Source organism: Engystomops pustulosus, chromosome 11 (genome assembly GCF_040894005.1).
Source record: "Engystomops pustulosus chromosome 11, aEngPut4.maternal, whole genome shotgun sequence".
In the NCBI taxonomy this organism is placed as follows: Eukaryota; Metazoa; Chordata; class Amphibia; order Anura; family Leptodactylidae; genus Engystomops; species Engystomops pustulosus.
Genome location: NC_092421.1, coordinates 20,963,982 through 20,991,815, shown reverse-complemented (window position 1 = coordinate 20,991,815; position 27,834 = coordinate 20,963,982). Strand labels below are relative to the sequence as shown.

General features: G+C 41.8%; 2 protein-coding genes across 3 annotated transcripts; one reads left to right on the top strand and one right to left on the bottom strand.

Annotated features, from left to right (window-relative positions):
* ANKRD1 (ankyrin repeat domain 1) lies at positions 1-12,727 on the top strand. Its single transcript, XM_072131075.1, has 9 exons — positions 1-180; positions 1,493-1,666; positions 2,086-2,223; positions 2,305-2,412; positions 4,465-4,563; positions 6,182-6,280; positions 7,579-7,677; positions 8,910-9,008; positions 9,994-12,727. Exons 1-9 carry the CDS (start codon positions 157-159, stop codon positions 10,102-10,104), a joined length of 951 nt encoding a protein of 316 aa, XP_071987176.1. The 5' UTR covers positions 1-156; the 3' UTR covers positions 10,105-12,727.
* Positions 12,616-27,826, bottom strand: RPP30 (ribonuclease P/MRP subunit p30). 2 transcript variants are annotated; one of them, XM_072131077.1, is made up of 12 exons: positions 27,663-27,826; positions 26,399-26,481; positions 25,542-25,597; positions 24,921-24,977; positions 23,482-23,556; positions 20,150-20,221; positions 19,322-19,411; positions 18,444-18,560; positions 16,794-16,823; positions 15,679-15,716; positions 13,868-13,947; positions 12,616-12,970 (listed from the first exon to the last, which is right to left on the bottom strand). In XM_072131077.1, exons 2-12 carry the CDS (start codon positions 26,478-26,480, stop codon positions 12,861-12,863), a joined length of 807 nt encoding a protein of 268 aa, XP_071987178.1. In that variant the 5' UTR covers position 26,481; positions 27,663-27,826; the 3' UTR covers positions 12,616-12,860. The 2 variants fall into 2 exon arrangements, with proteins under 2 accessions (XP_071987178.1, XP_071987177.1); XM_072131076.1 differs by lacking the exon at positions 27,663-27,826 and adding an exon at positions 27,463-27,638.
* Between the last annotated feature and the right edge of the window lie 8 nt (positions 27,827-27,834).

Sequence of the window (27,834 nt, the reverse complement as noted above, 5' to 3'; positions counted from 1 at the left end):
TGTTGGTTCCCAGGTTGGAACATTACCTCATCCAACCTTGCCAGGGACTGGGTATATAAAGCAAGACAGCGCTGAACTTGGAGAAGAGAGAGCTAACTGGTCTTCATAAAGGTTAACATCAGGAAAGGACATTTGAAGACTTTTACAGCAGGCAAAATGTTGCTAAAAGTAGAAGAATTGGTATGTTTCTTTTAATTATTCTATTGAGTAATAATTGTTACCTATTACTGAATTCTATTTTTTATCAAAAATGAATAATATAATCTATAATACAGGCAGTCCCCGGGTTACATACAAGATAGGGTCTGTAGGTTTGTTCTTAAGTTGAATTTGTATGTAAGTCAGAACTGTATATTTTATCATTGTAACCCCAGCCAGAACTTTTTTGGTCTCTGTGACAATTGGATTTTAAAAATGTTGGATTGTCATAAGAACCAGGATTAACACTAAATCTTCATTACAGACACCTGTGATAACTGTTACAGCTGATTATTGTAGCCTAGGACTAAAGTACAATAAATTACCAATATCCAGAGGTCCGTTTGTAACTAGGGGTCGTATGTAAGTCGAGTGTTCTTAATAGGGGACCGCCTGTATAATATAACAACCACAATATCGTATTGTATCTGTAGAGCCCACATTTTGTAAACTATGCTAATTATGTTTACTAATCACTGTGTAATTTGTATATATTTTGTGTTTGTAAATTAATAATAATTTTTTAAAAAGGTTTTTTTTTATAAAACAATGTACTTTTTAAGAATTTGATCCATACTAATATACAATAGATACGGTCATGACTATAGATGACTTGGTCTGGTCTTGGTGACCAGTATCCAAATCAATGGTCTACCATCACTCAGTATAACATTTACCTTGCTTGAGATCTTAAAAGGAACTTAAAGGACATCTACCACCAGGATAAAGGATTGTAGACCAAGCACACTGACATACTGGTGTGTGCCCCCATTGCTCTTCTGTTAGCTTCTTATGCCCTGATTTTTTAAAAAAGGCTTTTAAAACTGAAAATAAGTCTGAGGGGCTCCAGGCTCCATAGGTGTTAATGGAGTCTGGAGCCCCTCAGGCTCATTTGCATAATTTTTAATGCATTTTTCCCTAAAAACAAGGGCATAGGAAGCTTAAAGAAGAGCAGATCCTGCCAGAGGGTACACACACCAGTATGTCAGTGTGTTTGGTTTACAAATCTTTATCCTGGTGGTAGATGTCCTTTAAATTTGATGGACTCTACATAGATACACTCTACTGCTTATGTCTTTGTTATAGCTTCTTTGCTGACGTTTAAAGTTGCATTTTCAGTTTTTATTATATATACGCTGTCCTATTTCTTGAGCTGCGTGGAACATTATGAGATGAGGTTAAGAATTCTTATTTCTATTAAGGGACTTAGAGAACTTAGAACTTTTCTTTATCCCATCCTGGAAAACATATTTGCATATTAAGAAACTTAGAAGTTTAATGTATTGATTAACAGGTGACTGGAAAGAAAAGTGAAAACAAAGACACTGGAGACTTTGTGTCAGGAGAACATGGAGAATATGAGACTGCTGTAACCCTAGAAAAGCAAGATGACTTGAGGGCAACCTCAAAATCATTGATAAATGATGAAGAAGAGAAACAAGCAAGACAGAAACAGATAAAAGCAGAGGTAATGACCTTACACTGATTTCTTAGATGTAAGAATATGAACGCTTAATGTATCTCTATTCATAGGTGCTCAAGAGGTAGATGCCACCTTCTTTATTGGCATTGCATTCATTGGCCATGCTCAACTACCATCCATTTTCGTACTCAACTTCTAATAAAACCTACTAGGAAAATCTCAAACATGAAATTATGTTTAGACAGGTTTCTACACATGACTAATACGTTCCAATTCATAACTTGGCAAGACATTGAAAAGAAGCCCAATATTATGGTTTAAAGGAAACAACCTAATGCCCATGGCAGGAAGAAACACACGATTTTAAAGGGCATAAAAATTCTCACTTCCGAGAAATATTATTTGTTCCCATTTTTTCCATAGCCTAGTTCAGGACACAGTACTGATCCACTGTTTCTGTTTAGCTCCTTAAGAAGAAACTAGATGACCGCCCAAAGCTTGACAACTTGGAAGATCTCCAAGCTATAATTAAGCTGAAAAAACGAAAAAGATGTAAAAAAGTAAAAGTACCGGTGGTGAAAGAACCGGAGCCAGAACCGGAGGTGAGCACTGAAAAATATGAAAGAAAAGATAATATGAGCCTGATACTAGAATCGTAATGTTAAAGAACATCTCTCGTCTAGATTGAACATGTGGATGAAGAGACATTCTTGAAAGCTGCCCTGGAGAACAAGCTGCCCATAATCGAGAAATACTTGTCTGATGGTGGCGATCCAAATGCCTGCGATGAGGTATTGTGCTTGTTTTCTCTTTTGTTAAACTAAACACGGTTTTGAAATAGAATTTGGCAAGCGACAGCATCCCAATTGGCACCACGCTGTGTTTTACATCATGCCTGGCATGCCGGAGATCAGTCCTGCTTGATGGGAGTTTCAGTTCAGCAACAGCTGAATAACAGATACCGGGACGACTTTCATCATACATACTTTACTGTTTCATACATACATACTAGTATTTCATCTCCTCATAAATGGGAACATATTGGGGCTCATTTACTAGTGATCTGTGGTCTGCACTATCGTCGGAATACCCGACAATTTCTGATGTGCGCCGCATTTAGAAAAGGTTGTTGGCGCAAGCGATCGGATTTTGGCGCAACGACGCCGGGTTTCACGCAACACAAATCGGGGGGCGGGCCGACGGATTCGGACAACGCGCGGGATTTAACATTCAAAATTGTGAAGCAAGACATGCACTTACAAGCACTGGGAGGAAGATGGTGAACTCTGGCAGACCTCGGCGGGGAAGTGACACATGCAGGATCTCGGGCGCACAATCTTGGTGGATCGCACCGGACTTCATCTTCGTCGGACCGTCCGGATCGGGGATCGTGACAGGACCAGGTAAGTAAATGTGCCCCATTATCTCACGTTCAAGAAATCTATTTCATACCCTTCTGATAGAGGTGGAAGACAACATGGGTAGAGGATTCTTGCTTCTTATCAGTACAGAGCTGGGTACTATTTTGTTAGATGAGGTGCCATTGACTCTCTTCCTTAAAAAGCAGTTAAAATACATGCCCATGAATATTGTTTTTGTGTTCAATGATTTTTATTGAATTTTTCAATATGCTAAACAGTTAACAATGTTTATCAAAAATTTTGCATTGAAGAATATGTGCTATACAGTATACAGAATACATTTGATTGTACTTTACTCTTGCTAGGTTGATGCAAAAAGTAAGGAGCGCACCATGAAAATAATTTCTGCCATATTTGTTGGCTCCACATATCATTTTTACCTGCAGTTATAGGATAAGGGAGGAAAAGTAGGGAGTGGGTCTGCCCTGGGGGAGAGGGGGGGGGGGGGGTTGGGTGGTTGAGTCAGGTGAGAGGAGGAAATAGCAGTACCACATGCTATTCTGTGGAAGAATATGTAACCCTGTCCTGCCATACATTGTAAATAAAATGCCTCCTTATTATGTCCATGCATATTGTTTTTGACTGTGCTAGCCGTTGTTTCAATGGCTAGTTTATGTTACCAAGTATATCTATGGGCTCATGCGCTTTGGCCCTGGTTTCAATGGCCTTGCGTATGAGTTGACTGCCCCAACCACAAAACTCAGAGTAGGTCCTATTCCTGAACAAGTTTGTCCACTTCATTGTTGTTGGACCTGACATGTCAAAGGTTGGGGTCAAGTAGCCTCAGTCTAAATACCATTCCACTCAACGTATATGGTGGCCATATGCTAGCCTTATAAACGGCAGCTAGTATCTTAGTTTCACAGCACAGTACGGTGAGCAAGCTCTATCTTTTGCCATATGTATGGCCACCAGCACAGGTTCCTATGCAGAGAAGAGGGGTGAGGAGCAGGGGCGTAACTTGAGGGGGTGCAGAGGCTGAGATTGCACCTGGACCCAAGAGGTTTAGGGGGCCCTTATGGTGTCACTTTCCCATATGGGAAGACTATTACTATAAACCATACATTATAGTCGGGGGCCTGGCACAGACTTTGCAATGGGGCCCATCAGCTTCTAGTTACACCACTGGTGAGGAGCACTTACTGCTCCACCTTACAAGACGAACAAGTGCTACGCCCGGGTCCTGGCGTGTGTATGAAAGCAGCTTAAGGCATTTAATCTGTCTAAGTAGTACCCTGTTCTACGACAGTGATAAAGAGCAAAACTCCTGAAAGAGCCATCTGCAGATACATTCATCTTCCTTCTAGAAGAGTTTAGGTTTCATCTGGTATGAGACATCCTTATAACTTTGGAGGAAAGCTAATGTGCACAATTTAATCCCACAATACCGTAATAACAGTGTATTAATTCTCATCCCCATAGTACAGACGCACAGCTCTGCACCGAGCATGCTCAGAAGGACACCTTGCCATTGTGGAGAAGTTAATTGATGCTGGAGCAGATCTTGAATTCCGCGACATGGTATGTAGCTTTTTCCAATATACACAATGAAAATAACCACAACAGAGCGACCAGACAAACGCTGAGAAATTCACTGGAAAATGTTGCTAGATTACAAGTCATAATTCAAAGCTGCTGAATCTTACAGAGCTCTAAAATCTAAAAGGCAAAATAACAGATAATGGACAGTTACCTCTGCGACCTCCTGCCAGTAAAGTGTATTAAATGAGACTTGCTCTGCCCAGCAATTACCTACAGAAAGCACAAAATTATGACACCATTTAGTCACAGAAAGATCAAATTAGAAATTAATTTAATCCATTTTCATCAGGGAAAATATAACATTTAGTTCCCTGCTACTGGAAAACAAAGAAAAATGTCATTTTTTTAGAATTTAGATGTCAAATATGTATTAAAATCGAAAAGCAGTAACAGCGCCACCTAGAGATTTGTAGAGGTAAATCATACACCATTTCCTCAGGTGTATTAGTGATCTTAAAGAGAACCCGTCAGGCAGAATAACCCCCCTAAACTAAATATATTTTCATAAACTGCCATTAGAGAGCATTGCCTCTATCCCTTCATTGTCTCTCTACATGCCTGTAAACCTAAGCAACGAGGTCCTAAAGCTGTATGCAAATGACCTGTGAAATGTCCAATGAAGCATTAGCATATTCAAGCTCTCCAGCTTATTCATGATTGGGAGGTACACCCACTCCCCCAGTGCTTGACTGACAGCCTGTATAATGATGTGAGGCTGTATAATGATGTGCTTCCTGGTGCTGGCGCCCACTGCAGCCTGTGTGTGTATAGGAGAGATACAACAACTCTAGGCAGCCATGTTATACCAGAACATGTCAGGTACTTGTGTAGCTCATGTCTGTGTCTCTGTGTATTAGGAGGATGCAGCATGTCAGCAGATGCAGCACACACACTAGCAATGCTTAACTATACATTACACACAGACATGAGCAGGGGGAGGGGAGGGGGAACAGTGGTGACATCACTGCCTCTAACCATGTGACCAGCCTCATTTACATAATAAAGAAAAGATGATTTTATAATGATTAATGTATGATATGACTAGATAAAGGCTGTGATGGATCCTTGTGAGCTGCTCCAACAGGTATTAGTGACAGGACTAGTGACACAGACCTGATGACAGGTGTCCTTTAAAGGGCCCAGGCATATTAGAATTGTTTGGAACGATGGCCATGTGGGCACCATGAGACTTTTAGGTCTAATCTGAACAGGGCCTAACACATGCCTTTAAATTGGAATAATAAATGCAAACCAGAATGCAAATCTATCACTTTCATTATTACGTTGTGGGTTATTTTAAGACAACTATGAAGACACATGTGACTTATCTCTATGTACAGACAGGAAGTTTGCAGGGAAATGCACAGGGGATTTTGCAAATACTTAGATAAAACATTACTTGTCTATACTGTATATAACTTTTAATCCTTTAAATATCTGATTTATAATGTTATCTAACAACCCAATGTATTAATGTTTAGAGTCTTTCGGACACCCTTTTTAACAAAACAAAATGCAGAACTTTAGTTAGATTTGAGTGCCATGTGGAGATGACATTGAGCCTCTAATCACACTTTATAATCTGATTCCTCCACAGCTGGAATCCTCAGCAATTCACTGGACCTGCCGTGGTGGAAGTGTTGAAGTTTTAAAACTACTGCTTAACAAAGGAGCAAAAATCAATGCAAAGGACAAGGTACGGTACGGATACGGCTGTTTTCATATGTCCGTGTGAATGTAGCCTAAAAATGACCCGGGCCCTGGGCTTTATGAATATTATAACTCCCACAAGGGTTGGCTCCAGGTTTCTGTAGGCCCTGGGCGACAGAGCCTTAGTAGCCTTTTTTGTAGTAAAAATCAGAAACTAAAACTGTCTCCTGTTCGCTAAAATGTTCCCTAACTTATCATTCCAAACAGCCCATCATGATTATTTAGTATATAGCCCCCTCTGCCCCTATGCATTCAATAGATACAGTCCCCTCACTCCCATAGATTCCTTATGTACAGTGGGCCCCCCCCTAGAAACTCTGGGTCTGGCACTTGCCTGGGTATGCCCAGTGCTGGCGCCGGCCCTGCCCACAAGTCCTATATATAGTACTAGAATCAAGCCTCTATGGCAGGGGTGGCGAACCTATGGCGAGGGTGCCAGAGGCGGCACTCTGAGCCCTTTCTGTGGGCACACAGGCCATCGCACCAGAATGAAGTTCACCAGACAGAACTCAAAGAATCTGCCTGCTGAATCTTACTACAATGATAGATGAATTTGCCCTCCTTCTTTAAACTGGGTTGGTGTCCTTGGGAGGCTGAAGGATTGAAAGTTGTCAATGAACAAAGAGAAATACATTACTGCTTGGATTGCTGCGCTGGCACTTTGCAATAGATGGGTGGCTTTTGGTTGGGGTTTGGGCACTTAGGCTCTAGAGGGTTCGCCATCACTGCTCTATGGGAATGGAGGATGCGTCCCTTCTGCCTTCTTTCAATCTGTGGTTTCAGGACCTTTGGAGGAGCTTCAAAGGTCATGGAATTGCTCTTGCGTACATGTGTATTTAGAGCATAAACAGTTGTATGAGGATTTCATGGGTAAAGTCCTTCTAAGTATAAAATTTGGTGGGTGGTTTGGATGGCCCTGTGCCCCCAAGAAGACTTGGCCCCTGGCTAATGTCCAAATCGCCTGTATTATAATCCATGACTGTTGCTGATGACAGGTTCTCTTTAAATGGACGAATGGAGCTGCCAGAAATCCATACAAATGCTGCAGAAACAACCCCATAAAAATGTATCAGACATCTTAAAATACTTAAATGACTTCCCTTCCTTGTCCAGATGATGTTACAGTAAAAATTTAGATTGAAGACTCCTTGGTCTTCGTACTTAGTTATTTATATAGTTGCAAACTCATGTGCTATGGATATCCTGCGCCATCTATTTTTTACCTGCTGGAGCTGAGGCCTGGGTACAATTTGTCATGCGTCTCTGTGCTCTTTCCCTTTGCAGTTATTGAGTACTCCCCTACATGTTGCAGTAAGAACAGGACAGTATGACTGCGCAGAACATCTCATTGCCTGTGAAGCAGACCTAAATGCCAAGGATCTGGTGAGAAGATCTTCCACTTGTTTTCTTATCATTGTAAACCTGAAGTTTGCTGAGAACATAGCCCAGTGACTCAACGCAAACAATGAGTAGATTTATATTAGACAATGAGAAGGGCGTTTTTTCTTTTATTGCTATGACCTTTAAGACCTTTCTTTGTGCTAATCTTGAAAATTCCTCTTACTTGGAGAAAAAAAAACATTTGTTGCCTAAAAATCACTTGATTACACAAGGAAAAGGTTTCAAATCTTTCAGAATTATTGTTCCAAACTGTGGCAAAATGGGGTTTTAGGGTGTTTAAGTGTTTATTTTTCTTCACTCTAGCAAATTGATACTTTTGGTAGAATGTGTATTGCACGGGATTATTACTTTTAATATTTACATGGTGATAGATTGAGTCTATACAATGTGAATACATGAGGCTTTGTGCGTATTCCCTTATTACATTCCCTATCATTTTTGCACACAATGGGGCACAATTACTGAGAACAGGGCAAACTGCACTAATTGCAGTTTGGCTGTGTATAGTGCATGGTGCGACAGATTCAGGATTTTTGGCGCACGTTCTTCACGAATCTGCCGCTCCCTACACTGCCCCGACAGAGTGCACCAACTTTTTTTTGGTGAACCTTTAACATGGGGCATCCGACACATTTCTGTCAGACTTTGCATGATAAATCTGGTGCACGGTCCGACTGAGTATTGGAACACCCCCTGATTTATGTCGCATGATGGCTAGTGCATCTTCGCCACGAAAGGGTCACGTGCGACACAAGTGTGGTGCTGACACCAAGCAGTTTGCACCTAAAAGAACGTGAAAAGTCAGACGGAAAATTGTCGCACAACCCTTAGTAAATGTGCCCCAGTATGTCTACTACAGGGCCAGTGGGGGTCATTGCAAGTTTTTTCCTTTGAGTCTTTAAAGTCCAGTCTCTAAGGCTGTGGCCTGTCTGAGAATCGCTGACCATAAGCTTGCCGGATTTCATGGACAGCAACCGGACTAAGCACGGGATTCCGAGCATCACAATGATATATGGAGTCCCTTCTTCCTTATTAAAAAGCACCGTCAAACTGTGAAATACAGTGAGGAAGAAGGAACTTCTTGCATCCAGTCCTCTGCACTGTGGTTGGTCCATGAAATGAGGCCAGAGCACAATCTGTTATTCAAAGATCAGCCTAAGACATTTGCAAAATTAGATGATCTGTTTGTAACACCATGACTATGGATTTTGCAGGAAGGAGACACACCGATGCATGACGGAGTGAGGCTAAATCGTTACAAAATGATGAGACTACTGATCTTGTACGGAGCCAATTTGACTATCAAAAATTGTGTAAGTTCTTTACATCAAATGTGTTATATACATCCTTATTCCTTACATAGACCTGCATATGAAATGGTGTATAATAACGTTGTATAACTGTATAGAAAGCATAATGGCGTTCAGCTATTAATGAATAGAATACCACAGCTAGGAAAACCACTTTTTTTTATGAAAGGTTCCTAGTACAGGTTAGTATTTTAGGGCACAATTCACATTTTGTAGTCTTATCAGGAGACCAAAAATAAAAATTAAGTCTTTGGACAGACGTTCCTTCATTTTTGTTTATCCGCATGCTGCTATTCCAAAGATCCCCTGCTGTTTTCTACTAGGCCGCAGCCGAAGCCTGAGCAATTGTCAGCCCCTTTATAGAAAATACACCCACACAGCATCACATAATGTTACAATAGAAAGCACCCACCAACAGGATACTACCAGGACACCAGAGATTGAGAGGTTTGGATTAAGTTAAGATATAAAATTACCTCAGATTTAAGATTCATAGCAAATAATTTCTAGCTGGTAGTTTTACTTTAGCACCCCCATGGATTGAGCTTAGTTGTGTACACCCCCCACTGATATAAGAAATTATATGGCTATATATACACACACACATTTGTCTGAATATTAAAAATGAGTAGACCCCTTTAAGGTTCAGCATGAGGGTGATGGCACACGTGGAGTTTTGAATGCGTTTTTGGACGGTTTTTAAGCAGTCCGTTGAAAAACACATGCATTTTTTTTAAAAACGCATCTTTTTTTGACAGGATTGACCAATTATCTTCATTCAAACTGGTCAAAAACGCATGCGGTTTTAAAAACAGGCTGAACGCCACGTGTGCCATCACCCTTAGTGATAACAGTAATGTCATGACAGATTTAGGACATTTATAAGCCAGAGTTTATGTGAACATATCATGAGGACCTCACTTGCCTTTATACACGATTGGAAACACTTCACTTCTGTAACCGAATTACTTTTCCTTTGCTCTGATAGGCTGGGAAAACACCTATGGAGCTCGTCCTCCAGTGGCAGAACGGAGTTAAAGAGATATTCAGCGGCCTTCAGGAGAAGTCGTACAAGGCCTCCGACATCCAGAAGTTCTGACACCGCTGACAGACAGCATCCGCCAGGCACTTTTTATTTTTTTACATACTTTTTTTTTGCTACATGCTTTGAAATAGGACTATTCCATGTTATTTATTTGAACCTTTTTGCACTTTTGAATCTTTTATTGTGTATTTATTTATGTATTTTAGTAGGTCTGCATTACTATTGCGCTTTATACTAATTCCATGACGGCAAGAAACAAAACCAAAAAAAAAAGACACTTTTGTTGCCCGAATGATACAGTTGTTACAGTTATGGCGCATATAGATGACGCACATATTCATGTTATGTGTATATGTAGACGCTCCGCACTATGGAATAAAGCCAGAGTGTTGGAGTATAAGACATGACTACAAGCAGGTCAAGCCAGGACGTATACTGGCTGTATGTTGAGCTTCTGCCATGGGTTAGGCCTCATTTATTTAAAGGGCATCTACCACCAGGATGAAGGATTGTATGCAAATGAGCCAGAGCAGCTCCAGAGCTATTAATGGAGCCCCTCAACCTCATTTGCATAGAGTCTTTCATCCTGGTGGTAGATGCCCTATAAGGCTTCCTCCTACCCGGCAGAGTGACAATATAATGGAGACAAATGTTACGTCAGTAAGAGAGGGGGTTTTATCCACTGAGCTGGTGATCTGAAGACATGGATAACATCTTTGTGTTGTTTCGGGCTCAAGTTTGAGCAGGAACACCAGATCCAGGAGAACACTGAGCTGGAGGATAGAGATGAGAGAAGATATTCTCCTATTAACCCCTACAAGTAGCTTGCAAGGAAAGTACAGTGTCACAGAAGTCACTATCTTGGGGACAGTGTAGCAAAAAGCATACATAAGAAGTAAATGCATTTTTGTACCATTTCCAAGAAACACAATGGGGGACATTTACTTAAAGTGTTGGTGTCTGCATTGGCTTTGTTACCGACCTGCTCTCGGTAAGAAGACACACATTTAATATTGTAGAGCTGTGCAGAGACATTTCTGGCGCCGAGACTATTTTCTGTCCCTGGGACCAAAATATGTCCCGAGCACCAGAAATGTGTCCAACAGTCCCTGCTAGACCAGTTTTCTTTTGGTCTACTTTCCGCCAGTTTACAGCGCCCAAAAAGGGCTGCGACACATATTAATTGTGTCTGAGTTTCCACTCCGCCAAAGCCACGCCCCTTTTCAGAGAAGAGTCGGAGCAGACGGAAAAAGTCATTTTTTCTGGCGCCGCCAGCTAATAAATAGGCCTGAGAGCAGAACATGTGGTGAGAGCGCCACAAAACTGGCGGAAACGCCATAGTAAATGTCCCCCATTGTGTCAACCCTACTAGTGTAGCCTTAATAAATCCTGTAGTAAGAAGAACTCCAGCCAATCCAATGTTATCATATATAATGTTTATGGTTGTCTATTATGTTACTACTCGATGAGGCCCTGTGCCATGCACAAAGCGCCAGGATTTGACTGGAGTCTTTCTACAAGGAGTCAATTTAGTATCTGTCTATATTTCCTATTATGAATGGAAATGGACAGAGAATGTGACGTACTTGGCTTTAGTGCACACATGTTGAATGCTAGGCAAGCTATTATGACAATGAAGCGGTCTAGAACCCCAAAATGTCCTTACAGGCTTCAGGGGTTTAAGTCCAAAGAAACGATGGTCACAGTATGATACATGGTTGAGACAACAAATGAGACTAGAGAGAAATGCAGTGTATAGCAAATGGAAACGTTTGTACTTAGAAGGTCCTTTTGTATAATTGTATTGTATTTTCTGTACATTTTGTATTGATTTCCTGTATTTATGACATGATGGATGACTAAGGTCTTGACTTTATATACTGTACCAAATAATGACAAGTTATGGAACAAAGAAGTGAGTTATACTGATCCTTCCTTTCAAACACAGAACTTTTGGATCTGATTTAACAAGGTCTTACAATGACTCAATCCATGGTTGAGGATCTCCAAGTATCATAGAGCGCCCCTAGTGCTTAACATTCGTTTACACACATGGTGGACTCTGATCTTGAGTATTGATCCTACACAGTGGTTATCATTTGTTTTAATGGCTAAAACTTTAAGGCTTATAGTATGGATGATGAGCAGAATTATCAAGGATGATGAATGTGCGCCACCTAGAGGCCATTTCCTTGTAATATCTTGTTCTCCTGTACAATATGACTACAATTTTATACATGGCATTCAACTTTTACTTGAGCAAAGATACCAAGGCTTAAAGCACACTTGCTGCCACTGATAGCAGCCATTGACTAAGCGCTTTGTGTACCTGTAATAGAAGGGCACAAACCACAGACATCTGTAACAACTGCTCAACCCTTTTCAGGGGGACGCCCAGGATCACAAATAACCAGCATCACACCAGGGGTTGTTCGTTTTTGAAGCTTAGACTTGCTTAATTTAAGAACTAAGCTGCAACACCCTGCCAGATGGGGGTGCCGTTGTTACAATCCTGGGCAAATTTTATTGCAGTATCTTGACAGTGAAGCCTCTACATGGATGGGATATTGAGAATAGTATTTAATCTGAAATTAAGAAATCTCAACAATTCTGTTTTTGTTTTATGGTTTCATCATAAAAAAAATATTCTGTTTAGCAATAAATTTGTTAAACTTTTCGGCACTTGAGTCTTTGATTGTGTTCGACACGTAACAGACACAAGCAAAGGAAATAAAACAGAAAAACTTCAAATTATAAAACGTATCACTATGGCCGCGGGTTGTGTCTCTGAAATGAGAGACAGACAGTGGTCACTTCCTCTTTGCTTTCTTGAACGCTGGTTCTGCTGCCTCCTCTTCATCGTCCTTTGCAGATGGATTCCTCTCAGTGTAAGTGATGCCAAAGGCAGTCTTTCTTGCTTCTAAAATTTGGAAACACTCAATTAGGAACACTGTGCCATCTGCCTACCAACATGCCACCTAAAGCAGGTGAACCAGCTGTAATGTGCCACTCTGTCGCCCCCTGCTGGACCCAAACTAGTCATCTAGATCTAAACGTAAAGACAATGGGGCAACATATACTTACCCATCCCGTTGACGCTGCCGATCCGGAATGTCCGACGAGGATTCGGGTCTGCCGCGATTCACTAAGATCGTGCATCCAATTTCCTGCATGTGTCGCTTCCCCCCCCGGAGTTCACCTTCTTCTTCCCGGTGCGTGTGAGTGCTGATCTTTGGACACAATTTGGTTTTTAAATTCTGTGGTTTGTCTTAATTAGTCCAGTTGTCCGCCACCCACGTCCCCTGATTTGTGTCGCATGCAAGCCGGTGCACCACAATCCGATCGCGTGCACCAAAAATCCGGGGCAATTCAGGGCAAAACGGTAAAAAGTTGGGAAACCCGACGGAAATGCGGTGTTCAGAACCTTAGTAAATGAGCCCCAATCAGACACGGACATTTCATTAGGCTGGGTTCACACCAGGCTTGTTCGATTAAATGTTATGTTAGCTTTTAGGAACAGAACAAAAGATGTGCCAACTCTCTCAGGTGATGGACACTAGTGGTGCCACTGACCACATCTGATGTCTGTTGGGCTTGTGTCATTTGGGAAGTTACCTTATCCTGGAAAAAAAAAACAAAAAAACAAAAAAAAAAAAGTGTCCCACTGCTCAAAATTTGGCCATTAATACCCATGGTTACTCATTAAAGTAGGGGTCTCCAACTCCATTCTGTGAAAAGACCAGTATTCTGCGACTTACTGATAATAATGTGTGAACAGGGCTCATTCTGACAAGAACTGCATATATATCTTACTTACCGCCATGGAGAATGACAGCTCGTGACCTGGTGGACACGGCATCCTTTGCAGAGGTTTCAGACAATCCAAACAGCAAGCCTCTAATAATATCTGGTTCAGAATAATAAGAGATAATAGAGCTGAAGCAAACACCTCCCTCTATTATTGGGCTGTTAGAGAGTGGCATGCTACTATCCTCTGCTGGTTTAGCCAATTAATTTATGCATACTATACCTTTCACAATACTGTACGATGTGGTTAGGGAGGTTGTGATGAATCCCTATGCTTGAGTTCATTCATAGGTTACACTTATGCTAGGGAGTCCTCGCAATTGAACCCATAAGCACCGTCCACCTACGCAAGACGGCGTCATAACTCTAAATCTACTCCTAAGTGCTCAACTCACAGCTACCACCCACGATTTTACTTTAAGGGCATCTACCACCATGATGAAGGACTGTATGCAAATGAACCTGAGGGGCTTTAGGCTCCATTAACACCTATAGAGCCTGGAGCCCCTCAGGCTCATTTGCATACAGTCTTTTATCCTGGTGGTAGATGCCCTTTAAGCTAAGGCGGCCGTAGGCATCCACATGGGCAATGCACACTGGTCATTCACACAGAACAAAATCTTTATGTAAAGAACCTGCTAACGCAAATCCTTTCTGAAACTTAGATTCTATAAGGTTACAAGCAGAGGCTTAAAAAAGTTACACTTAAATATATGTGGAGGTACAATACACTCATAAAAACAAACTTGTCAGATAAAAAAAGGTTATAAACCATATATAAATATATCAAACAAACTGTTATGAAAATAAAATGTAATAACTATGTAATAGTTAGAAATGCCTCAGCTGTGGGAACTCAGAAGACAATTCGGGCAGCTTACGGTGATGATGGAGTTCCCAAGATTGACCAAGGAGCTCCTCTTGATTCACTAACTACAATCCAGTGGGTTTTTGGCCCCCACCCCTGCCTTATGTCACAGTGGAAGAGGTCCACAATACCCCCTCCCTCCAGAATGGTATCCGCTGTGGAAGATTTTGGTTAAAACTCCATAACTTTTGATTGTAAGAATTTGCAACACTGCCATTGCTTCCAATCATCAGGGTACCTCGGGGTGGCTAGGCGTAAAATCAGGGGAGTTTCGCTATTTGACTGGGTTCCCACCCAGCTAGTTACTTGAAACTCAGGAATGTACCAACATCCCCTTAACCCTCTCCTTCAAATGTAGAAAGCATAAAATAACACTTATTAGATGAATTAAAATAAATGTAAAAAAAAAAAAAAAAAAAAAAAAAAAAAAAAAAAACATACACTGAAATAGTCCATCAATGGTCAAAATAACTAGATATACATAATAAATAGATCACAGTTACCTGTATAGAAGGTCTGGTCCTTGGAAGAACTCAAGGTATTTGCTTACAGACAAGTATTGCACATTATCCAGAGGAATAACAGAGGACAAGGACATCATCCGACACGCATTTCGCCTTGCTTAGTCAGGGGTGACCACTAACAAAGCAAGGCGAAATGCGTGTCGGGTTAGTGTCCACTTTTGGTCTGTATATACCCGTGTATGTATTTTGTACGTGTCTTTTGACCTCACTTACTATAGAACTATACCTCTATACAGGTTACTGTCATCTATTTATTATGTATATTTAGTTATTTGACCATTGGTGGACTTTTTCCGTGTGTATTGTCTTTTTTAAATGGATTTATTTTAATTGATCTAATAAAGGGTTTTCTGATGCTTTCTACATTTTGGTTACGGTTTCCCCATTTCTTTTGTGGTGCCGCATATATATCAGTTTTACAAAGGATACAAGGTGGCGACATCATATGGACCCCGCAGATCAAGTGGCTAAAAAACAAAAAATAATTCATAATACTTTAATTTATTTAGGTTCTTGTTAAGAAATTTCTATAAATGCCAAGAAATCTAGACAGCAGTCAGGACAAGTAATGGGCGGTGGCTGGGTAATAGGATGATATGGAGGATGCTGGACACTGAAATCTGCATTTACAAGTCTTCTGTGTGTGGTATAGCACCAACGCCACTGGGAATGCAGAATGGGAGGCGACTATGGGCACTTTGTGTTTTTCAAATGGGATTAAAAATAATAAATAAATCACCCCATACTGGACCCCTTTATTCTACTAGTGATGTTTACACAATAAACATCACTTTTAAACCCCTTACTTTCCCATTGTACTCAGTTTTAGCTCCTGTCACTCAGTGATGATCAGTGTAAGATTCCATAGTGTGGGAAGTGACTCTCCAACCAGACACTTAATGATCCCTCTGTGCTATGAGATGCAGTGTGCTGACAATGTGCTTAGATTATCAGGGTACATGGTTTATCTACAGTTTTATTTAGCTTCTGAATATTCTACTAGCACATGACTAGAAAAAAAAGAGATGAGACAGATCAGAGTTGATGAGATCCAGGAGATGGATATTAGACACAAAAACACTCTCAGCTCTGCTAACTCACCTATAACACACACACAGACTTAGCTGTGCTATATGCCTCCCTCCTGGATAAAGACCTTATCTGTCTGTAGCTAGTAGAGCAAGTCAATTAACGCTGTTGCTTGCTAGCAGGAAGTGCCTGTGTCTGAGCTAGTCTTGTTAGGCAGGGGGGGTGGGCCGGGTCAGAGAGCACTGCAGTGTGCAGACAAGAGAAGCTATTCATGAGAAGAATCCGCCCATGATTAGAAGATTTACGGTGGTATCCAGGGGCAACCAAAATTGTAAACACCAGGACACAGAGACAGGTTGGAATTAGATCTGTGAAATGCAGCATTTTTGTTTAAAACAATGAATTAGAGAATGTGTTATTTTGTTATCCTGAGCATTTTTAAGAATCTCGTCTTTGTGCGACTAACCCTTGAATATACATTTGGGTGCAAGTGTAAAGATAAGCGAAGAACTTACCGCTTCTGCACCACTAGATACAATAATATTCTAAAAGAAAAAGAGCAAGTTGAGTACATTAAAGTAGATAAACGTCATACTTATAGATTCTACTAAATATATCATACACAGTCTGTTAGGACATCAGATATTGGCCATCCCAATACAACAACAACTTCTCTCCAGAATAAAACTAAGAAATCTCAATTAACAAAGAACCAAGGTCAGCAGCATTTGACTGTGGTTGGCGAGTGAATTACAGACAGACCACAGTGGTGTGGACGGGACTTTGCGCATCTTAATGAAATATGCTGCAAGGAGTCTACACAAACCTGTAATCACTATTAGGGTTGCACCAATACCAGCATTTTGAGTGTGATACAATATCTTGATAAGCATCATGATACAATATTATTTGAATTTAAATGTTTAGGGTGTGGTCAAGAGGGGCATTTAGAAACGCAATGCAAACTTCTGGGCGTGGGGCTGAGCTCATTTACATATGCGTTTCCATTAAAACAATCAGTAATGATCAACTAGCGTTTGGAAATGAGAGTAGAAGAATATTGTATGTATTGTAAAGGTTGTCCTGGTTGTCTCCGAGAAGATCTCTCTCTGTATACCAGTGCATTAGAGTGCAACTCTATGGAAGCTCTAGTGAAGCGCGTTAGATAAAATCCCATCTGCGCAAAAAAACATTTAATTGAATCACATTAAATAATTTAGAGATCTTGTGCGAGAAGAAGCCCTTAGAGATTTAGAAACACCTTATATGGTCAAGTTCATGATATTTGCCTGTGGTTCCTGCTCTGCTGATGGCCCTGCCCATGTCTCCTCTATAGACGACAGAAGCCGTTCAGTACCGAAAATGGCACAAATCCGATATAGAATTGTTTAAAGAGGTTTCAATGCAATGTGCAACCCTAATTATGTTTACTACGAGTCCCGCTCCGGCCACTGTGGTAGGTCAGGTAAAACTGCCTCGTGTAGATCAGAGCCTTTAGTAGTGCCAAGTATTCCCCTCATTATCCAATACATGCAATGGGGGGTCTTTTATCCCCTAATTGGCTGATTTTACAATCAGCAATCTCCAAGGCTGAAATGCATTTAACCATCATTGTCTAAGGGTGCGGTCACCCGTCGCATTTAACGCACGTGTTTAAAAACGCACTGCAACAGCTGAAAGGAGATTTGCCTAATTAAACAGCTGTTAACACTTGCGTTTGCAAAATGCATGAGTTAACCGCAATGTTTGTAAACGCAAGTGTTAACAGCTGTTTAATTAGGAAACTCTCCCTTCAGCTGTTGCAATGAACTTTTAAACGCATGCGTTAAACGCGACGTGTGACCGCACCCTTACAACTGCATTGCGATCAGTTTTGAGATGGTTTTAGATGCAGTTTTGTTAACTTAACAGGTGAAAGACATGAACTGGATGGGTAGATTTGATTTTGAAGGGGAAACCTGTTTCACAAATGGCATCACCATTTGTTAATTTAACAAAACTGCATCCAAAACCCCCCCACAGCTGATTGCGATAAAGTTTTAACTTAAACATGCGCCCTCAATGTGATTCATCTATTTTTTTTTTTACATTTTAGTACCCAAAACTATTTTGTATAGAAATACTTTATAAAGCATAGTACTCTATTAAGTTACACCACCACTTACCTTCCCTTTACATACTTCCATTAAAGCGATTGAATTACTAATGGTATATCGTCTCATAGTGGAATCTCTGATCGCCGGCGTATAGATCAGCTCAAAAAAGATACCTCGTTCGATTGCCTAAAATATATAGGGGTATGAAAAGCATTGTAATATAGTACACACAAATTATTTTTATATGTCTGATTTAGCATGGAGTAGTAAAGGCTTTTCTTGGTAAAAATCTAAAACTGAGGTGTGGTTGGTGGGAGAAGGGAGGATGAACAGCTCCTGCTGGTATACTGGAGTGCTGGAGTGATACTGTGACAGAGAGGACTGCGAGGCAGGGAGAAAAGTGCTGTACAGGCAGTCCCCGGGTTACGTACAAGATAGGGTTTGTTATTAAGTTGAATTTGTATGCAAGTCGAAACTGTATATTTTATAATTGAAGTTCTAGACAATTTGTTTCTATTTGCCCCAGTGACAGTTGGAGTTTCTACATTTTTTGCTGTAATGGGACCAAGGATGATCAAAAAAGCTTCATTACAGACATCTTATAGCTGATCATTGCAGCCTGGGGCTATAGTAACATCCAGAGAGCTTCACCAGAGGTCACAGTGGGCAGAGGGGTCTGTCTGTAACTAGGGGTCGTGTGTAAGTCGGGTGTCCTTAAGTAGGGGAACGCCTGTATTATACACAGCCTCACTTGCTGGGCTGGAGAGGTTGAGCAAAGCAGCCAAAACCAGGGTGAAGAAGACGGGTTAACAAGACGAACAAAGAGAAAAGAAGACAGACAGAGAGCAAACAGAAAGCAAATCTCAACAGCACCGACTTATTTTAGGTTCTTCCATAGCAGAGAGAGAGAGAGAGAACAGACTTCTACAATAGAAGACTTTTCTTACAGCATTTATAGGTGGCCTCCGGAAGAAGAATGGATATTTTTCTGTTACGTTGATGCAGATCAGATCCGCATCGATGTTGGTGCATGCAGCCTGACAAAGAAAGCAGGAAAATAGATTATAGTACCAATCAAGCAATGCGATTTTCCATGGATAATTCACTAGTAAGCACTTAAAATAACACGTGTCCTTCTAGAAATGTTGGATATTATCAAATATTAAAGGGCATCTACTACCAGGACTGTATGCAAATGAGCCCGAGGGGCTCTAGTCTCCATAAGTGTTAATGGCGCTAGATGTCCTTTAAGTAAGTGCTCGCTAAATTACAAATACATAGTAGGTGGGATTTCTGGTTACAGGGCTTGTCAAGTGCCACATGGAGTGCGGATCTGCAGGGGTTCCAGTACTGGTAACCCCCACGGAGCGTGACTACCGAGGTTTGTTGTACTATTGAAAGCAGCTTCAGGTCGTACATGTGAACTGTCCCGTCATTCACCATTAATGGCACTGAGGAAGTACCTGTCCTATGCCCAGCCAACTCCACCAGCACTGCGCATGGGCGACCAGCTGCTCTGATCATTTCTGGGTACAACCCACTTCCGTTCTTGTGATCCATGATGGTTCATCCACTGGGACTCCCACCAAATTAGCTGATCGGGGAAAACTAGATAACCCCTTTAAGAACCCAAATACTGTTCAGATTTTTGTGGCCTGTCCAATGTGATAAGGAATTTTTAGAGAATTGCATATTGTAAAACTATAATATATATAATTCCCTGTAATTTAACTGTAATTATAACATTTAGAAGATCCTACATTTAAAGTACTTACCTGGAACAACTTTTCCGTTCTGGGGTAGACTGCCACAATATTATACTGTCCGTTTACAATAAAGGGAGATCTCTGTCAAAAGGATGAAGGCAATGAGAACAAAACGCTTAAAGGAAATCTACCATTAAAAATAAACATGGAAAAACAGGGTAATTTACTCATAGATCCAGGCACTGTGACGCTGGTAATATTCTTACATTTGTTAAACATGGTCTACTTCCTTCTATGGCTCTGGGGGGGGGGGGGGATGTTACCAGAGCCCCTCTGTGCTGTAGTTTCACAGCCTGTTACACTGTACAGGAGCATGTGCCTGCTGTGATCTCCCCTCCTCTTTTGCCTGCTAGAATTTCACACAGGGTGAGGGACAGTGGGCATTGGAAGCAAAGGCCTCTCCAAGCCCCAGTAGCCTCTGCGATCCCTCCCTACCTGCACATTCATGACAGTCTCTTCACACTACTCCATCGGAGCCCTGCGCATGTGCAATAGCTCCTCCATCAGTGCCGACAGGAGCGCTGCCATACGCAGTATTCCCTTTAACCCCTACGCACTCCGCTCCATACATGTAAGGTGCAGAGGTGCATGAAGAGGGCTCACGGGCTGAGACCTCTTCATACAGAGGTTGGGTTTGATGCATATTGCAACAAGCAACCACCGCCAATACCCGCGGTCAGACCCGAGGCTGTCTAGTTTCTGTAAATACTTGACAATTAGCCAATGGCTATTACAGTACTGCAATACAGTAGCATCGCAGTATATGGTAGTAACAATCAGACCATCTAGGGTTAATGTACCCTAGAGGGTCTGAGAAATGGCAAAAAAAAAAAGTTTAAGTTAAAAAAATAAAAAAATTTAAAAACCTAGAAGTTCAAAACCACCCCCCTTTCCCTAGAACTGGTATAAAACGTAATAAACAGTAAAAATCACAAACATGTTAGTTATTACCACGTCTCGAAATGCCCGATCTATCAAAATATAAAAACGGTTAGTGGCGGAGATGAACCAAATAATGGAAAATAGCGCCCAAATGTCCATATCGCGACTTTTACATCACAAAATGTCGCACAGGGCTCAAAATGATATGAATGAAAACATTTCGCGAAAATGACACCTAATACAGCTCGGTACACCGAAGTATGAAAAAGTTATTAGCCAGAAGATGGGGAACCAGAGGTCGCACTAACATTTTTACCGAAGGGTAATAATACTCCTCTTACCATTTTTGAGGAGTATTTTTAGCCGATGAAGAGTATGAAAATTTACACACACACACACACACACACACACACACACACACACACACACGGCTCTAGGTTTGAGTAGGCCCCTGGGCAACAGAACCTCAGTGGGCCCCTTTGCTATAGCTCCCAAATTTTGTGGCAGATAACGTGTCCTATGGCCCCACTTTTGCCCCCTCTCCTAACCCCACTATGTGTTTTACATGTTATCATGTGTTTGGCTGCTTTGAAAGCCTTTTTATTCATTGCTGGACACGTAAACAGCTGTGTTAACACTTTCACATTTGCATACATTTCTAACAATGAAAGAATACGCTTTCAAAGCATCCAAACACATGGTAACATTAGAAACACATGCGTTCTTACCCATACGTCCAAACACAGTGGGCCACATTTATCAAAAGTAGTGAAGCCTGTACTATGTGCAGTTTCCTCACAAGTGCGGCAGATTCATCAAAACTGGGGCACGTTCTTCATGAATCTGACGCCCCCTGCACTGCTCGGGAAGTGTCAACAACTTTTTTTATGCATCTTTGACATAATTCGGTCAAGACGCAGTAAAAAATATGGAGCACGGTCCGACTGTGCACCAGAACACCCTGTTTTGTGCAGGATTTTGCGGTACAGTGGACACAGCTGCCGTGATACAATACTGTCGCAGACACTTCATAAATACATGTACAAGCAGTTTGCACCTTCTTTTCAGTGCAAAGTCAGACAGAAAACTGTCGCAGACACTTTAATAAATGTGCCTTGTGTGAATGCACCGTCAGGGTTAATGTAAGGAAGCATTGATAGAATGGCAGCAGGGACATAATTTGGAGGCAAGGTGACCTGGCAAATATAGTTAGGTGGTTGTACATGGGAAAGAGATAGGAGGTCAAGAGGAAGGGAGTGGTGGAACAGGTGGCACCCAGGTAACATTGCAGGGGGCAGAAAGTGGGCATAAAAAAAACACAACCGACTCTGTCAGAGTAAAGACTGAAAGGGTTAATTGCACACACAGGGCTTGACTCCTACCATGCTGTCCTCCTCAGCTAGGTCACAGGGTCACCATACATCAAACAGGAGTGGGCTTTGCTTCCTGTCTGAATAGCTGCGAACGCTGATAATGCTGAGGCCGATCCGAGCAGCGCTGGTGGCTGGAGGCACTGAGTGCTCACAGTGGGAGGCCCGGCCATGGCCCGTGCGGGAGTGCAGTGCACGGCTGTAACACAGATACTGAGGATGCAGAGAGTAACCGCTCTCTGTATCATTATTATATCCCTGTCACACACCTCCCCCGCCTTAAGTGGGCCCTGCACTGGCACAACACAGCACTCACTCACATACACATAGAGTGCAGTGTACCGCGGCTCACACTCACCCGGGATCACATAACTGCTGGCCGCTGCTGCAGGCAGAGAGAATTGGAGCAGGACGAGTAGCAGCGGCTCACATGTCTCCCCTGGGTCCGGCGCTCACAGATCCCAGAGATCGCTGCATCCTGCTGAGCGGTCCCGCGCACGATGCGATCACTCTACTGCCATTCCCCTCCTATGCAGTGCGCGCCGGGCCGCTCAGCCTGCGCGCTACACGGAATAATTGCCAAGCGTATCTTTGCGCATAGCAATTATTTTGGGGGGTAATGGCGCCTCATCACGCGTCTATGACGCGTGGTGAGGCGTTAATGCGATCTCTGTGGGGAACACATTCGTTTAATTTTGAAAATGTATTAAACCGCTATAAAACCTGTATAAATGTGGTATCTCGGTGATCGCACCAAACCAAAGAATAAAGCAGAGGTGTTATTTGGAGCGCATTGTAAATATTGAGCCCACAAATAAGTGACGGCAATTTCACCACATTTGGAATTCTTTCCCAGCTTCCCAGTACCCGGCATGGAATAATGAATAGCGTCACTGAAAAGTACAATTTGTTACACAAAAAAAAATAAGCCTTCACACGGCTCTGTACACAGGAAAATAAGTTAGAGAGCGAGAAATGAGCAAAAAAAAAAAAAAAAAACCTCCGTCCTTGAGGGGTTAAAATACATAAAAAATTAATTTTCCTTTTAACCAGACATTTAAACACTGCAAAAACTAGAAGTGTACATACCAGTGCATTATAATGACATGGATCCGATACGACGAGTGTTAACCTTGTAAGAATTTTTATCGGGGTTGATTTACCCTGTAGATAACACAAGGAGGAAAATAATAACATTTTAATTTAACCAAGTGAAAAAAGATCCAACCCCAACCCCCCCCCCCCCCCCTCTCCACAAAACACCTAGTCACCAAGTCCCTGTAGATATGTTTATTCTAGCACTTTGTGTACCAAGTGTGCAAGCCGGTGTAGTGAGGGTGCGACTGCTGGACCCCAAACAATCCATGGGACGGGGGCCCTTTTTCACTAGTGAGTGGAGTGGCTAAAGGAGCGCATGTCCTGCAACTTAATTCAATAGTATGTTAGTGTTGGAAATTTCAGCACGCGGATGCACGCTCCAAGAACAGGACCCATGTTCCCTAGATCCCCGGGGCCCCCGTTCTCTGCTGGAGTCCCGGTAGTCATATCGCCAAAGACCCTTTAACAATGATCAGAAGCGAACATTCGTAAAATCCTTTGACCGAACATCCACCATTAGCAGTGCCCTTAAAACTGATAGTTTCTCTCCAGGTATATTCATTTGTTGTCCTGACACCAAGTGCTGGAGTTGAAAATGCACATCATGCAGCATTGTCATATGGTCGTCCCTGGAGCTGTATCATCCTCCATGTGAAATCTCAGAACTCACAGAAGATTATGCTGCAGGAGCTCATGAACTCAGGTATATTCTTAGTCAATAATGTACTCTTGATATGTCTGTAGTAGTTACATTATGCCCCAGTGACAAAACTGAACAAAGCAGGTGAACATACATTAAGTTTTGTCAGGGCCGGCGTTTGGGGGGCGGCAAACTGGGGATTTGCCCAGGGCCACCCTTGCATGTGGACTTTTGTGGTCAGAGGATCTATTGCTCTTTTAATAACCCTTGGTTGAATTCTCGGGTGAAGATGCTCATCATCCATTTCTTTTCTATATATCTAGCTTTTTATCTATCTACCCATTTCATCTTGCATATTTATCTTCTATCATCAACCTATCATCTGTCTATAAAATCCTCCTACAGTCCCATATTAGACATTGCCTTACCTACTACTGTGTGTAACTACAAAGTGTTATCGTTGTGCAGGACTACAGGACCCTCTTACTGACTATGACTGTTCATAAAAAATAGTTTTATTTTGAGGCCCCACTTTTGGTTTTGCCCAGGGCCACGTTCTGTCTTAAACGAGTGTTATCAAGTTGTCTACAATGAAGATTTAGTGTTAATCCTGGTTCTTATGACAACTCAACATTTTTAAAATCCAATTGTCACAGAGACCAAAAAAGTTCTGACTGGGGTTACAATAATAAAATATACAGTTCCGACTTGCATACAAACTCAACTTAAGAACAAACCTACAGACCCTATCTTGTACGTAACCCGGGGACTGCCTGTAATTCCATAATACCTGTACAGTAGGCGGCGACGGAAATAGATCGGTGATAGATATAGGCTTCCGAATTTCCTAAAAGAAAATGGACAAAAACATGGAAAATACCGTCATAGATTGGTAAATGGAACAATTGTATCAAAATCTGCTGCAGGTTTTATTAGCAGAAGATCAGCTCTTGTACAATATAAGTAGAAAATATCATGGGGGGGGGGGGAATTTGCATTTTTGGCAAAAAAAAAAATTTCACGCACACACGCGCGTTTAAATCTCGACATGCTCTACTTTTGCAAGTCACGCGCGTGAAAAACGCACCATACAAGTCTATGGAGACGCACCAAAAACGCATCAATTGCCATAGAAAAGATAGAGCTCAGCCCTGAGTCCTTTCACGCGCAGAAAACGCATTGAAATTGCATTGAAAACGCGCGTGAAAAACTGAGACACTGAAGAAACTCTGACTGAAAACTGATTGCACTCTGATGCAAAATGTGCGTTTTTCACTGACCAAACCCTGATCAGACTCTGACGTGATCTGCAACGCAAGTGTGGAAGGGGCCTAAAGGATATGTAACATTTTTGGAGCAACAAGACAAGTTGTCAGTTGTGATAAATCTCCCCCCTCGTCTTATATCTTACCACTTTCTTTTTCTCACACTCCACGGTATGGTTGATAGCAACAACTGAATATCCAACTAAAAGATGAAACACAAAAAAAAAAAGAATCGGCATAAAATATTTAGGAAGAGGATCTATTAAAATTGGTATTTTAAGGCTACATTTATACGCAATGGAATGGCTGTGGAATTTACCTTCGGGATAATTTGTCAACCAATCGAATGGTTTCTTATGTGTTTTTGGGCGAGCTTAACCATTTCATTACAAAGGTGGTACCCCTGGATCCACAACAATGGTGAGTTTTGAAGAATACTAGTTCTCATCATCAGACATTGGGGCTCATTTACTAAGGGTCCTCACTATCGCCGGAATACCCGACGATTTCCGATGTGCGCCGCATCGGGGTTTTTGGCGCATCGGCACCAGCTTTCACGCGACACAAATCGGGGGGCGGGCCGTCGAACGATCAGACGGATTCGGACAACGCACGGGATTTAACAAAGCAATTTGTGTCGCAAGACAAGCACTTACAAGCACCGGAAGATGGTGAACTCCAGCGGACCTCATGGGGGGAAGCGACACATGCAGGAAATCGGGCGCACAAGCTACGCGAATTGTGCCGGACTTCATCTTCGTCGGACCATCTGGATTGGGGGTCGCGACGGGACAGGGTAAGTAAATTTGCCCCATTATGTTATGACCTGTTATGACTAGCCATGGCTATTTGGATTGGCTGTTCAGCCGTAAATATGGCCGGGTCGTGAACAAGAACCCAAATGTCTGGTCTACTCTTTATCAAATACACTCAAGTATCGCCTGATTTCTTCACACATTGCCAACACTTGTCAGATGTGGGGCACAAATCGCGCTGTACTTACGATGAGCCGCCATTTCTATAACATTCTTTAACCTCTTGTGATCCTTACAGTACGCAATGTTCAGATCCACAAACACGGCCATTCTGCAATAAGAATCAGAGCACGTTAACCGAAAGGCGTTAGAATGTAAATGAAATTTTGCTTAAAAAAAAAAAAAGTTATTTTTTTAACCCAGGTTTTTTTTTCATTATTTTTATTTTACCTGCTGGAAAAAACTAAATGTGATCACAAATTACATTTTTTCAAATCTGCCCTGTGTCACTGTAGGTGCTTGGAGCTTGTAGAATTTTTTTAATCGCTTTTTGAAGCGTTTTTCGGATTAAATTTATACAGCGTTCACTGTGTGGGTCCAATAAAGATTCTGTTTTATTATACAGATGGTTACAAACATGGCGATACCAAATACAAGCAGTCCCCTAAGAACACCCGACTTACAGACGACCCCTAGTTACAAACGGATCTCTGGATATTGGTAATTCACTGTACTTTAGCCCTAGGCTATAATAATCAGCTATAACAGTTATCACAGGTGTCTGTAATGAAGCTTTATTGTAAATTCTGGTTCTTATGTCAACCCAACATTTTTGAAACCCAATTGTTACATAGACCAAAAAAAATTCTGTCTGGGGTTACAATTATAAACTATACAGTTCCGACTTACATACAAATTTAACTTAAGAACTGCCTGCGGGTTTTTTTTTTGTACTTCATTAAGCGTTTGTATGGGAAAGTGACATTTTAGGGGCTTATATTTTATTTTAAACTAAATTTTTTTTTACTGTATATAAACATGCACCAGTGACGCTCTGATCGTTGGTTCAAGTACAAAGCACTGCACTACGATACACGTATTTTCGGATGGATTTGATTGCCGTGGTTTGGGTGCAGACAGTACATATCAGTGTTTGTACTTCGGGAGCAGAAAAAGTACAGTTTATGTCAATTTCCACATGTTACTGTTATCACATAAGGTTATATACAGCATGCAGGAATACTGAGGGTTCTCCCTTGCAGAAGCCTGGGAAAGCTGGGTGGCAATCCACCTGGGATCTCCCATCACTCACTTATAAACTGCTACATAGAACTGAAGGCCTGAATCACTGAGCTGCATCCCCCAAGCTGTTGGCGGACTACATCTCCCAGCATGCACTGGCAGCGAGGGGTTAGGAGTTTCCCGCCGTGCACTGCAGCTCTCAGCCTGGAAGGCGCACGTGATACGGCTATGGCGCGGATGACACACGGCTGTCCGCACGCTTCTACTTACCTCTCAAATAATCAGCTCTACCCCAGCATAGAAGTCAGCGGCGGCCATGTGTTTCCCCAGCTGCTAAGGTGACCAATCAAAACGCGGCGTGGGCGGTGTTTCCTCAGTTGGACAAATAATAGTTTCCCTGGGTTCATGTATTCCGCGTTTGCTTGGGGGAAAGGCATTTTTG